At 36.5% G+C, this 14,446-nt stretch overlaps 1 protein-coding gene and 1 pseudogene across 4 annotated transcripts in view; both read left to right on the forward strand.

Moving 5' to 3' along the window:
- Positions 1-14,446, forward strand: part of RAPGEF2 (Rap guanine nucleotide exchange factor 2) — a 247,726-nt gene that overhangs the window by 119,886 nt on the left and 113,394 nt on the right. For all 4 annotated transcript variants that reach the window (XM_068542403.1, XM_068542404.1, XM_068542405.1 and 1 more), the window contains 2 exons: positions 9,476-9,551; positions 11,393-11,560. In XM_068542403.1, the coding sequence (XP_068398504.1) occupies positions 9,476-9,551; positions 11,393-11,560 (244 nt within the window). The remainder of the gene's footprint in view (positions 1-9,475; positions 9,552-11,392; positions 11,561-14,446) is intronic.
- Positions 4,180-5,300, forward strand: LOC137763570 (S-adenosylmethionine decarboxylase proenzyme pseudogene; annotated as a pseudogene).

A 14,446-nucleotide genomic window follows, 5' to 3' on the forward strand; every position in this document is an offset into this window, starting at 1 on the left:
TAAGTATTCAGACCTAGTCTCATTGATAACTGTTACCTACACCTTTTTTTGAAAGACAGTTATTATATATGTATTTTAATATTTGTATCTTATATGTAAATGCCCGTGTACATAGAAAGACTGAAATTACCAGAAGACAGGGATAATTTTTTTTTAAAGTTTAAATTCAAAGTTAAAAAAAAAAGCTGCGTCCCTTTAAAAATTGAGTTTAAATTTTAAAAATATCTTTGTTTATCTTGGTACGTCATATTATGAGTGCCATTTCAAAGGAGCAGATGTGCTAGTAGTTGAATTTCTGGCAGCAGCTGCCTGAATAGGCTTGGTTTTTATAGATTTGACATTCACATCTTTGAGTCTCCCAGGGTAACCCTCAAGCCCTTGATGGTCATTTGTAATTTTGCTGAATTCGAGTTGCCTTCTGAATTACAACAGCTGACTTGTCTTTTTCACTCAGCTAGCCCACGAGTGAGCAAGCCTCTGAGAATCCACCTTTCCACGAAGCTCTGTTCCCCACTTGTCATTAGGTTTATGCTTTACTGGTATAAGAGATGCACCGTAGCAATATTCCTGAGGAGGTCTGGGAGTTATTCCTTGCACATGGTAAGCTTACCAAAGACCAGAGTTCTTGTATTATTGAGTGTGGAAAAGGGCTATAGCAGAAAGTGAGAGGAAGGGTCAGGTCAGTGTGGGATCCCAGAACCCTGGGTGATGGAGTCTGATGGCAATGTTGGGCATCTCTTTTAACCTACCCTTAGGTAGGTTGGCTTAGTTTCTCCACTTATGCAATGAAAATTGAACTGGAGGGACGCTTCTCGTGGGAAGAGGAGGATGGCGGGTCATACATATTATAAGCACTTGGGGGCCTTTTCCTAAATAGAAACACTTGAGGGCCTTTGATGTAGCACATTGGACTCTGACATACTTTCAGGTGGGAAGCTGGAGAAAAAAATGCCAAGAGACCCTGTACTATATGATTTTCAAGTTTTTTTCTCAGCTCTGACATTCAAGAAATGCATTTGGTTTTTGAGATGCATTGTAGGCAGCAAATATGACATTCTTTCTCACTAAACTCACGGCGCTCGCTGTTCTGCCTCTTATCACAACTTTCTGTGCAGTCATCTTCCACGGAATACAAACTATTTATGAATAGGGGCTATATTTAGTGAGTTTCTTGTAAGCTCTGTATTGATTACATAGTTCATATTGATTCTGTAGTACGTGTCCAGTGAGTATTTGGAAGAGGAATAGGAAGCAAAATTGTATGTGTGTGTGCATCTCTCTCTCTTTCTCCCTCTCTCTCCGTATATATGTGGACACGGGGTGGGGAGACCCCCTAATTTATCACCAGGGATAAAATAAAAAATGGGATAATGCTGGGTGAGAGGAAAATGTAGGTATAATTGACTCTTCAAAACTGATTTCAGGTTACCAGGGGGGAAGGGTGGGTGGGAGGGATAGACTGGGAGTTTGGGATTGACACATTCCCACTGCTATATATGAAATAGATAACCGACAAGGACCTACTGTATAGCACAGGGAACTCTGGTCAATATTCTGTAATAACCTAAATGGGAAAAGAATTTGAAAAAGAATAGATACATGTATATGTATGACTGAATCATTTGGCTGTACACCTGAAACTAACACAACATTGTAAATCAACTATACTCCAATGTAAAATAAAAATTTAAAAAAACTGATTTCAGATATTTCATTAACATTTGTTTACCATCTCTTTGTATCGTCCCAGTTCTTTCACCCATGACCTCTATCACTTCATTGCTAAATTAGTGTAGAAAAAGATTGGTTCCAAGTTAATCAGTGGTATAGCTCAGTCATCAAACTTAACTCTTCCTTTGCCCTTAAGGTTGGTTCTTGTTTGGTCAAAGTGGAGTTACTACTTTTTCTTATTCAAGTCCTGAATTTTGCCAAAATACTCAAAACCACTAAAACAAACAAACACACAAATCTTCTTGATAAGTTTCTCTTATATACTTAAAAAAAAAGTTGTGGATATGCGCATGTGTGTGTATAACGTAAAATATGCCATTTTAACCATTTAAAGTGTAGGATTCAATGGCATTAATTGCAATCACACTGTTGTGCAACCATCATCACTACCTATTTCCACAACTTACGTTTCATAGCTCCAAACAGAAACTTTGTAACTTTGCACTTCCCTAACCCCTGGAAACCTCAGGTCTACTTTCTGTCTTTATGAATTTACCTATTCTAGATATCTCATATAAGTGGAATCTTACAATATTTGTCATTTTGTGACTGGCTGTTGCACTTAGCATAATGCTTTCAAGGCTTACCCATGTTATAACATATATGAGAACTTCAGTCCTTTTTATTGCTGGATAATATTCCATTGTATATATCACATTTTGTTTATCGACTCATCAGTTGATACTTGTGTTGTTTTCACCTTTTGGCTATTGCAAATAATGCTGCAGTGAAATAACTGTTTGGGTCCATGTTTTTGATACTTTTGGGTATTTTTCTAGGAGTAGAATTGCTGGGTCTTATATTAATTCTGTGTTTAAGTTTTTGAGGACGTGCCAAACTCTTTTCCACAGTGACGGCACCATTTTACATTCCCAACAGCAAAATTCAAGGGTTCCAGCTTCTCTAGATCCTCTTCAACATTTTTTGCATTCTTTGCTTTTTTTTAAAATTTTTTAATTATAGCCATCCTAATATCTCATTCACATCTAGTATCAGGTGTGATATGGTATCTGGTTGTGTTTTTTGTTGTCTTTTTGTTTGTTTGTTTTTATTTTGAGAAAGCACAGCAAGGATTTATTAAGCACTCTTGAGGGGAGAGTGGGCAACTTGGGTGAGTAGCTTCGTTGTGGTTTTGATTTACTTTTCCCTAATAACTAAGGATGTTGATACACATATCTTCTTTGGAGAAAGGTCTATTCCAGTCCTTTGCCTATTTTTTAATTGGGTTGTCTTTTTGTTGTTGAGCTGTAGGAGTTCTTCATGTATTCTGGATATTAAACCCTTCTCAGATATATGATTTGCAAATATTTTCTCCTATTCTGTAGATTATCTTTTCAGTTTCTTGATGATGTCCTTCAATGCACCAGAGTTTTCAGTTTTGATGAAGTTCAGTTTATTTATTTTTCCTTTTGCTGCTGGTGCTTTTGGTGTCATCTCTGAGTCCATTGTCAAATCCAAGGTAATGGTGATTTATCCCTTTTTTTCCCCCCTAAGAGTTGTATGGTTTTTGGCTCTTTTATTTAATCAGTGATCCGTTCTCAGTCAATTTTTGTTATGTCATGAGAGGTAGGGGTCCAACTTCATTCTTTTTCATGTGGAAATACAGTTGTCTCAGCACATTTGTTAAAGAGCCTGTTCTTCCCCCATTGAATGAACTTGACACCTTTGTCAAAATTAGCCATGGATATGGGTTTATTTCTGGGTTCTCAGTTTTATTTCGTTGGTCCATATGTGTCTATCCTTATGCCAGTACCACACTGGTTTGATTACTGCAGCTTTGTCGTAAGTTTTGAAATTAAAAGTGTGAGTTCAGGGCTTCCCTGGTGTCGCAGTGGTTGAGAATCTGCCTGCCAATGCAGGGGACACGGGTTCGAGCCCTGGTCTGGGAAGATCCCACATGCCGCGGAGCGGCTGGGCCCGTGAGCCACAACTACTGAGCCTGCGCGCCTGGAGCCCGTGCTCCGCAACAAGAGAGGCCGCGATAGTGAGAGGCCCGCGCACCGCGATGAAGAGTTGCCCCCACTTGCCACAACTAGAGAGAGCCCTCGCATAGAAGCGAACACCCAACACAGCCAAAAAAAAAAAGCAATTATTTATCTTTAAAAAAAAAAAAAAGGCTCCCACAGTGTGGCTGGCGACATTAGCTAGCGCTCGCTCTACCCTCTCTAACGGCGAAACAGCGGACTACAAGAGACTGAGCTGTATCTGCCTCTATTTCCAACAGACTCACGTTCAACTTTCGCTCACCAAAAAAAAAAAAAAAAAAAAAAAAGCCGGGAAAATTTTATTAGCCCTTTTTTAAAAAAAGTTAATATAAAATTATAGCAAAAAAGGAACCTGAACTTTAACACAGCTGGAACAATCCGCAGCGGCGGCGGCAGCGGCGGGAGAAGAGATTTAGTTTAGTTGATTTTCTGTGGTTGTTGGTTGCTCGCTGGTCTCACGGTGATGGAAGCTGCACATTTTTTCGAAGGGGCCGAGAGGCTGCTGGAGGTGTGGTCCACCAGGCAGCAACCCGACGCAAACCAAGGATCTGGGGATCCTCGCACCATCCCAAGATCCGAGTGGGACGTACCTTTGCAGGATGTGCAGTGTTCAATCATAAGTGTGACAAAAACCGACAAGCAGGAAGCTTACGTACTCAGTGAGAGTAGCATGTTTGTCTCCAGGAGACGTTTCATTTTGAAGACATGTGGTACCACCCTCTTGCTGGAGGCACTCGTCCCCTTGTTGAAACTTGCTGGGGATTACAGTGGGTTTGACTCAAAGCTTCTTTTATTCTCGTAAGAATTTCATGAAGCCTTCTCACCAAGGGTACCCACACCGGAATTTCCAGGAAGAAACGGAGTTTCTTAATGCAGTTTTCCCAAATGGAGCAGTATATTGTATGGGAGGCATGAATTCTGATTGTTGGTACTTGTATACTTTGGATTTCCCAGAGAGTCGGATAATCGAATCCGCCAGATCAGACCCTGGAAATTCTGATGAGTGAGCTTGACCCAGCAGTTATGGACCAGTTCTACATGAAAGATGGTGTTACTGCAAAGGACGTCCCTCGTGAGAGTGGAATTCGTGACCTGATACCAGGTTCTGTCCATCGATGCCACACTGTTCAATCCTTGTGGCTATTCAGCGAATGGAATGAAATCGGATGGAACTTATTGGACTATTCACATCACTCCAGAACCAGGATTTTCTTATGTTAGCTTTGAAACAAACTTAAGTCAGACCTCCTACGATGACCCGATCAGGAAAGTTGTGGAAGTCTTCAAGCCAGGAAAATTTGTGACCACCCTGTTTGTAAATCAGAGTTCTAAATGTCTCACAGTGCTTTCTTCGCCCCAGAAGACTGAAGGTTTTAAACGTCTTGACCGCCAGAGCGCTATGTTCAATGATTACAATTTTGTTTTTACCAGTTTTGCTAAGCAGCAGCAACAACAGCAGAGTTGATTAAGAAAAATGAAGAAAAAACGCAAAAAGAGAACACACATAGAAGAAGGTGGTGGTTGCTTTTTAGATGTTGATACCAAGGGCCATGCTTTCCATAACCACCACCTTGTAGTTGCAGAAAGCCCTAGATGGAATGATAGTGTAATCATTTTGAATTGTATGCATTATTACATCAAGGAGTTAGATATCTTGCATGAATGCTCTCTTCTGAGTTTAGGTATCCTATGCCACTCTTGCTGTGAAATTGAAGTGCATGTAGAAAAAAACTTTTACTATATGAAACCTTAAAAAAAAAAAAAAAGTGTGAGTTCACTCACTTCGTTGTTTTTCAAGATTGTTTTGGCTAATTAGGGCCCCTTGCAATTTCATATGAACGTGAAGGTTGGTTTTTCCATTTCTGCAAAAAATATTTTTGGGGGGATTTTGATGGGAATTGCATCGAATTTGTAGACCACTTTGTGTAGTCTCTTATAAGACTTAATAGTGAAAAAGAATGCATTTGATAGGACTAACTGTTCATTTCTGACAGTGGCACCGAGGAACATTTGGAGGAGAATTTAGGCAAATGGCTTTGGAACAATCTTTATCTATTTCTGACTTTTCTTAAAACCCTCAAGGATTGTAGGTGTACTTTTTAAGTTAACCAACTTCTTATTTAATCTGTATCATTTCTACATTTCCTTAAGTCATGATTTTAGAAATTTAAATGATACCAACTTTCAGCTGCTATTAATAAGACTGAATGAAGTGTTCTTTTAATCTGTGCCTCTGGTTTTACAGAAAGCCCTTTGGATACCCTTAATTTTTTTGTTGGAAACTTTTTAGCTCTGTGTTTTTCCCCTTAGAAACTTTTCTAGGGCAGTGCTCTATTGTAGATTTACGTGGTTTTCTATAAGGGTATGTATAGTAATTTTCACTTTTCATTTCTCCTAGTGTGTCCATCCTTTTGAGGTGTATCTCTGTTTATTATTTGTTATTCATTATGTTAGCAGTTTACTGTGCTAATGCCTTGAAAGACTTCTAGTTTTCATTTGACTTTTAATTGAAACATGAGAACTCTTTGCTGTTTAATCTTATCTTACATACTTTGTGCATTTGATCACTTTTCACATAGAATATTTCCTTGTGCAGGTTGGGTCCTTACTGCTTTTTTATACGCACATAAAACTTTATAAAAATGGCTTGTACTTTATTCTTACTGGCTTTGTTTTGTGCTTTACTATCTAAACGTCTCTGTGTCATTTGTAAACCTGAGGATTCCTCTCCATTTCTTCCTACTAAACCATCTAAAATATTTTAAAAATTTGATCTTAATATCATCTGTGGGAGATCTTACCTGCTGTATGTCTCTATCCGGTTACCTTTTTTATCTCTAAAATTTTCCAGGACTGTATTTTAAAAAAAATTTTATGTATTTATTTATTTTTATTTTTATTGGAGTATAGTTGCTGTACAGTGTTGTGTCAGTTTCTACTATACAGCAAAGTGAATCAGCTATATGTATATATATAGCCCCTCTTTTTTGGATTTCCTTCCCATTTAGGTCACCACAGAGCATTGAGTCCGGGACTGTATTTTTAAAACAGTTTATTTATATAGAACTTGGTCAAAGATTTTTTAAAACTTAGTAAATAATGGTGTTTACTTACTTTTGTTTCTATATTTATTGTTTCAAAGAATCAGAGAGTAGAAGCAGAAGTATTTTGTGGGCTGAATGGGTTTCTAGGTGACGTTTTTCATTCCTCCCTGACCATTCCTACCTTACAGCTTCTGGTTTGTAAGCTAAGAGTAACTCCTCTCTGCCATAGAGCCAAGGGACCTTGTCATTAGGCCCCAGCGAGTGCATTCATGACTTGCGCTTTAGCTCTTTTGAGGCCACTCTTTCCTTCTGGGTTCTTGGCTGTGTTCGAAACAATGGATTTTTGGATAAATGAAATAATTTATTCTCTCTTGCTGGAGTGGGTTCTCTGTGCATTTGCCTTTCCCCCCCTCAATGTATTCAAAGAATTAACCTGACAAGAGTCTATTATTTCTCCTATGGTTCACATCTTTGTGATGGTCAGTAGAGCCTGAGTCTTTTGGGGCTTCAAAGAGAGTTTTGTTAGATTTTAGTGCAGCTCACTTTGCAAAAGGCATAGAGATATTTTTTGTAGCACATCTTAGGGGATGCACACTTTTCATCCCTAAAGTAATAGTGTTAGTGCAACTAAATACGTGAATATCTTCTCAGCCATGAAGTTCTGTTGAACTAATGGCTGATCGGTAAGGGGTTTTACAGCCTTAATTCTGGAGTAGGGAGTGGTTGGTACTAGAATTAAGCATAAAATAAATAAATACCACATAGTTTAATTCTAGCAGTTTTTATTTTTATTAAGTTGTCATCTGAACATTGTATGCATTATAGACATTTGATTTTTTTTTTTTTTTACTACATGAAATTTTCAAAAAGGAAAACCACTCGATCATTATGATTATGAAGCTTGTCTGGTTCTGTAATTTAATAAAATACAAAAAAAACTTAGAGTCACATGATTTTCTTTAGATTTTAATGCTATTTTATTTAGTGATAAAACTTAAACATACAATATGTGTCTTTACCTAGTCCTATAACAGGGTTCAATGGGCAATGATGGCATGAAACCTGCTACATATTTTACTAACACACTGAGATTATTTCTTAGTTTGTAGTGCATCATTAAATTATAAGCTTCATTGTAAAAAAATAAATTGCAAGTAGGTAGTTTCAAAAACCAGAAGCAAATTTTTGTGTGTGTTGAGAATTTTCTGTAATTTTAGTGGTCTTTAATTGTAAACTAAGAGGAGAATATGTAAAAACTTAGGTCATTTTAATTGCATGTGAAATAACATGACAAAGAAGATAAGATTATTATATTTTTCTTGGCAGATTTTTTTCCACTTAAAAAAAGCACTTCAATATGTACGGTTGTGAGAATATGTATGTATGAATATTTTTTGAAGGATTTTTCAGATATGCTAAGTATGGTTCTTTTTGATTTTCATAGAAACAATTTTGGAGCAGGAAATGACTTCAGTGATGGCCTGGGCTCGCCCGATAACCTTAAAAATGAGTACAGTTTAGACTATGGGGATGGTCAAGTTGGTTTGCTAGAGGTCACAAGCTCATAGAGCGAGAACGCTGACTTTCTTGTTCTCTTCATCTTACGTGACTTTTTTCTTTTCCTAATCCAAGTTGGGTTCTAACATGTGAAACATCTACCATGACATAAAGAGAGTTATAAAAGGAATGAGAATGTCCATAGGAGCTGCTCAAATGTCTAATTGATTTGGGAAAAAAAAGATCTCGATAAAATAGCTCTTTGGAAGCGTTTTTTCCTCATATTTTTCTCAAAAGTAGGTTATTAAAAACGGTTACTGGGACTTCCCTGGCCGCCCAGTGGTTAAGACCCCGTACCTCCGCGTTTCCACTGCGGGGGCCGCGGGTTCGATCCCTGGTTGGGAAAGTAAGATCCCCCATGCTGCACGGTGCGGCCAGAAAAAAAATGGTTACTAAGATGTTGACTGGAGGGAAGGGAGGCCTTTTGGAGTAGTGAATGAGCAGGGGTAGGTGGTACGTTAGCAGAACAAGTCATGACTACTTAGAACTCTTCGTGGCTCTAGTTGGCATAAAGCTATGCCAGAGAGAATAAATCTGCTCTAGTGTTAGGTGGGTATTTCCACAGATGGGGCAGAGGTGCCGTGTCTGAAGTCGGCAGTGCAGTTTTCACGCGGAAAGGGGCTTTGGGAATGCATGTCCACTTAAGTCACTGTGTAGCTGAAAGCCCTGAGTTGAATACCTTTTCCTTAAACTGATTTTGAATAAGTTGATTTGAAAATTTAGAAAAATAACTACATTTTTAAGTGAAAGAAATGTTTAACCTAAGCAAGTTAAGTTATAGAAGAGAATTATATGCATTTTATATCTTGGATATTTTTATAGTTTGCCATTGATCCAATTCCCACCCCTGTTAGAGTATTCTAAATCTTCACCTAACTGGGAGTGGTTTCAAACAGCCTAACACAAAACACATTCATAATGACTCTTCATTACTTACATTATGTATTCAAAAACATTATATTGGAATTTTCCAGAAAAATATATCTGAGATTTAAAAACTTGAATGGTTCCTTGTCATTCTGTGTAAATAATGGTTTGAGATAGTTCTCTTTCTTCAATGTATATTTTTTGTAGTTGTTTTCTTCCTTGTTTTTATTCATCTGAATGGTTAGCTTAAATTCACAATTTGTATTTCTTAAATCTTTTTTTTCTTTCTAGTTTTGGCAAGCGTTCTGCAGGAAGCTTTAGGCGTGGCTGTGAATGCATTGTGTTAGAGCCTTCTGAAATGATTGTGGTAAGAATACTTCTGTGAAGACTTTTTTCCCTTAAAAAAAGTTATGAAATAAAAGTATTTTCACAAACTACTTATAACTGTATTATATATTTTATAACTCTAGGTATATTTATTTCATAACTTTTTGAGTTTTAGTTCATAATCATTATAATTATTTACGGGAGTCAAATAATGAAAAAGAAAGTTTAAAAGGGTCACGTACCTAAATGTTTGGTGTTTGAACTTTATAAATCAGTCTATGAAAATGCCATTTAATTTAAACTTGGAGAGAATCTTGGAATTGCAGGATTTTTAGCTCTCCAAATATTGGTACTTTAAATGAGACACAGTGATATGTATTCAGGCAACAATTGACAAAGGAAATCACTTCCTTTATCTAATTGAAAGAAATTTGGAGGACTTTTATGCTGGTTAAATACTCTGTTGAGATTTTTCTCTCTTTAATTGAATAGTGTGATTTAAAAAATATATTGAGGTAAGACACATGCAAAAACCATAACGTTAGAAGAGATATTAGCAACATAATTATTTTTACTGATGCTTTAAGGAAAGCCTGTCACATTCTTCCTTACTGTATAAAAATGATTTTAAGATGGGACACTATGTACCCCTTAAAAAAATCAGCAACAAAAATAAGATTGGAGGGAGTGCCCAGTAGAGACATTCAGTTGGCGGATGTGCATAATATTTCCCATCCAGCATCTATCTGGGCAGGGAAACTTTTTGAATAAATAATGGCCTAAAACAGATGATGGTGGAGGCTTTTTATTCATATTTAATAAAATATTTGGTAGATGCCTATAAGTCTATTTTCAGAGGAGATGTAGGTTTTTTCCCCTATGATGGAGGAGAGGAATTTGTCAGAAATGGGAACTTCCTCATCAAAGCTAGTGAAAACTTTTGGTAAAATTTCCCCAGATTTACTGTTAAGTGAGAAAGTGGCATGGTGGTGAGTAAAGATTTAGGAGTGGAAAAATGTAGGCAGATACGTCGGGCTTCCCAGCCACAGGTCTTGAAAAGCATTTCAGATATTTCCTTGAGATTTTGGTCTCTGTTACTGCTATTTTGTGTTGATCTGAAGGATTTTTGACCTTCAGAATTCCTTGAGGACTTTGTCCTTGTCCATACAATGCAGACTAGTAGGTTTGTCAGTGTGAGAACCATCTTAGAATCTAAATATGCTTTTGTGAGCAATCCCATTTTCATTATGTAAGTGCGGTGAGGATTAACCGAACGTAACTTTTCTTCTGTTAGTCCATTCATCACTTTCTAAATGTTCAAAATGAGGAAATTATTTTTTGAGAACAGTGCGATTTATAATAAAAAAAAACTGAATCTGTAGAATGAAAGTAGGAAGAGAAGCCCTTAAGTAATCTACCAAAGTCATTCTGCCAGTAGTCGTGTCTGAGTCATTTGGGATTTGGTTTTCTTTTTTTTTTTTAACAGATTTACTTCATGAGAGTTTTTGTGCTTTAGTTAAGACAATGGGGCAGTTGCTTTCATAATGCATGGTGATGTATCCTGTGAGATCTTTCATTAATAAATCAGGACAAAGACTACTGAAAATATCCTTCCCTTTGAGACTGCAGGAAATTCAAGAGTTACCCATATTGTCCTAAGTGGAACTGAAAATGCCTCTTTTCTTTTATAAAGAAAAGTTACTCAGAACCACTTAGTTCCAGAGAAGTTGAAAAACATTTGAAGTCTGTCGAGATAGTTTGTCTACAAATGTCTTTTTGCACAATGAATGAATGTGGACTACCCGTAAGTTTTATTCTGCATCTAATCTTATATGGAACATGGTGTTGGAAGAAATGAAATCTTGGGGGATTTTATTTCAGGTAGACTATATGGATGAAAATGAAGAGTATTTTCAGCGTCAAGCTTCTCATCGACAGTCTCGAAGGAGATTTAGAAAAATCAACCAGAAGGGGGAAAGACAAACGATTATTGATACTGTGGACCCTTATCCTGTGGGCAAACCACCTTTGCCTAGAGGCTATCATACGGTAAGCTATACAAGTATAATAATTATATTTATCTTTATAGCTTTTTGTTGGGAGTCTTGTGAAAAGACATACATTTTCTATTTTTGATGAATAATTCCTTTCTGTGGTATACTTATTCAAAGTGCAGATTTTTCTGGAAACACATAATGTGAATAGTTTAAGGAGCATTGAAATAAGATATCGAAAAGGCATTGTTTAGCCTTTTTATTTCTTAACGTGGTCTCTTTGGATCAGCTTTGTGACCAGCATGTACAGTTGTAACTGGGATATTTTTAGGTTCTTATCTTGATCTAAAATTTTGCCCTTTCCCTCACCGTCGCCAGTGACGGGTATCATACCTGTTTTTTATTCAAAAGTTAGATATATAAAAATTACCTGTTATTTTCATACCATTGTGAGAATATTGTCTTGAGAATTTTTGGTTTTTAATATGGTGAAGTGAGAGCATAATTTGAAATGATGCTTCTGTAAATCCCAGTGTAAAGATGGTCTGAAGCATTTCTAATAGGTTCAGAGGTCCTGTTTAATGCTTTCACCACTTGATTGTCATTTATTTCGTAAATACTAGGTAAAGAAACTGCTTTTTATGTTTGAGGAAACCGAGGCACAGATAATGAGTGATTTGTACAAGACCCCAGCGTAGTCAGTTTGGGAGCCTTATTTTTCTCACTCATTTCTCTCTGCTCAGCTATGCTGTGTCCATGTCCCCTGGTGGCCCACCCAGAATAGTGGCAAATATATTTGAGGATTTCTGTATTCAAGAAGAAAGTAACTTGAATTCTTGCATATGTCATAATAAGGTCAAACATGGTTTATCTATACTTATAATACCATTAAATGAGCACTCATTTGTGAAATTAATTTTAAAATAAAAATATGAAAAAATAAAAATACATAAAAGACAACTATTTTACATTTCTTATTTGTTTGTCTTCCGTATCCTCTTCTTTCTTTTTGCAAATAAGTATAAATGCAAACTGCATGGAAAAATGTATATAGACTTAAAATTATGTACTTAATTTTCTGGTAACTTGAAGTGATGCATTTTATACCCGCACTTCATGTGTTCTATTTCTGAGAGCCCTTTGTATTTGAATATTTAAGCAGTTTTGACCACCAGCTCTCTGCCTACTCCTCTCACTGCCCATGCACAATTTTAATTTAACATGAATTTCATAGTTGAATCATTTCATTGAGCTCATTTGGAAAGGGTTGCTTTTTGCTCATCATAAAGTTAGCTTTGTTTGCCTGCTGGAGAGCCTTGGTATTTTTTTGAAAAAACCTATGAAAGGTTTTTTGTTACCATTGTCTGTAAAAGAAGGTAGTATTTTTAGTGTCAGTGTAGCATCATGGAAGAAGGAAATATGGATTAAAAATAGTTGTACACATTAATAGTACAATCTACTAATATTGTTAGTACTCTTTCTGCTTTGGAATTATTTTTCCAAATCAGATTCTATACCAAGATATTTAGCAGCAGTGTGGGTTACTAAAAATTTAGTGTTAAAGCTGATTGGTTTGATTTTATAGTTATATTTGTCCCATTTAAGTTGGGGGGGGTGTCATTTTATAATTATTTCTCTCTGCTATCCCCATGTTTTCCCCCTTTATGGAATACTTGACCCACCTCCCCTACATGACTCCCCCTTTTTAGTCTGATTTTTTTTTTAAATGTGTAGTTTTAAAAAATTATTCAAGATTATTTTTTTTTTTAGTGGTTTTAAAAAATCCCTTACCTGGTCAACAGGTACTTTTATGAGGGAAAATTCAGTATTAGGGTGAAAAATTTAACTTGCTTACTGATGGATCAGGTACCAGTTTGCTAATATGTGACATGGTGGTATTAGTTTTTCTAAATGAGTTCAGATGGGCAACAAGAGTCATAATTCTAAATATTGAATCACGTCTTTTCATGCAAATTGTGTTTTAACTTTATTTATATAATTATTATTTTGCCTAAGTACATGATTTTAACTTATGGAAACAACAAAATTAGCCCTAAGTCACATTTACTTATTCTGAGCAGAAATACTCCTTTTGAAAGAACCCTAGTAAGGTGGGAGCCAGGGTGAAAAGTTTGTTGACAAGGTGCATGGTCCTACTTCACAGGTGACCTAAATGGTTGCAGGTGCATTTCAAGTTCAAGTGCATGGCTAAGGAACATAAAGGGCATCATACATGGAGCCAGTGCTGTATGGTCATTCTTAACCTAATTTAACATGATCTTCATTTTGGCAGATGTACTGTAGCATGTCTGATAATGTCATCTTTTCCTTTCCTCCTCTATGGCACTCATTTCATTTTGGCTCAAAGGAATGCACTAAATCTCAGGTATTGTAATTTGTGTGTGGTCTCCTAGTACTAACCTCAGTTCATTTGTGAATTTGCATTGTAACTAATGAGTTTATAATATTGATGTGTTTTGCTTGGTCTTGTTCTTGTTCTTTTGTATTTTGCCCTGATTTAGTAAAAATCCCTTACAACTTTGAAACTATCAGTGGTTTGGGTGATGTCACAGGCTGCTTTATTTGTGCAGACCTAGGGATAAATTGCTCACTTTCTTTGAAGAACGAATAAAAGTGCAGACTACGTATTTTTAAGAATGAGTGGAGCACAGTTCTTAACTAACCTGCCTTGCGCATAAAGAAATGAAGAGAGAAAGACAGGCAGATGGACATCCTGGATGTTTAACTGCTTTTTGTGTGAAAGTTTTATGGGAAATCCATTAGACATTTACATTTTAAAGGCTATAGGTGAAAGCTTTAAATTTCAGGAATCCCAGTGTGAGAGCATGTTGGGAGACCACTGGTAAAGTTTTAGTCAGAATAAAGGCTTTGTCAAAAAGGAAGTAAGAATTTAAAATTCGCTTGCATTTTCTTATTTGTG

This window comes from Eschrichtius robustus, chromosome 4 (assembly GCF_028021215.1).
Source record: "Eschrichtius robustus isolate mEscRob2 chromosome 4, mEscRob2.pri, whole genome shotgun sequence".
Taxonomy (NCBI): Eukaryota; Metazoa; Chordata; class Mammalia; order Artiodactyla; family Eschrichtiidae; genus Eschrichtius; species Eschrichtius robustus.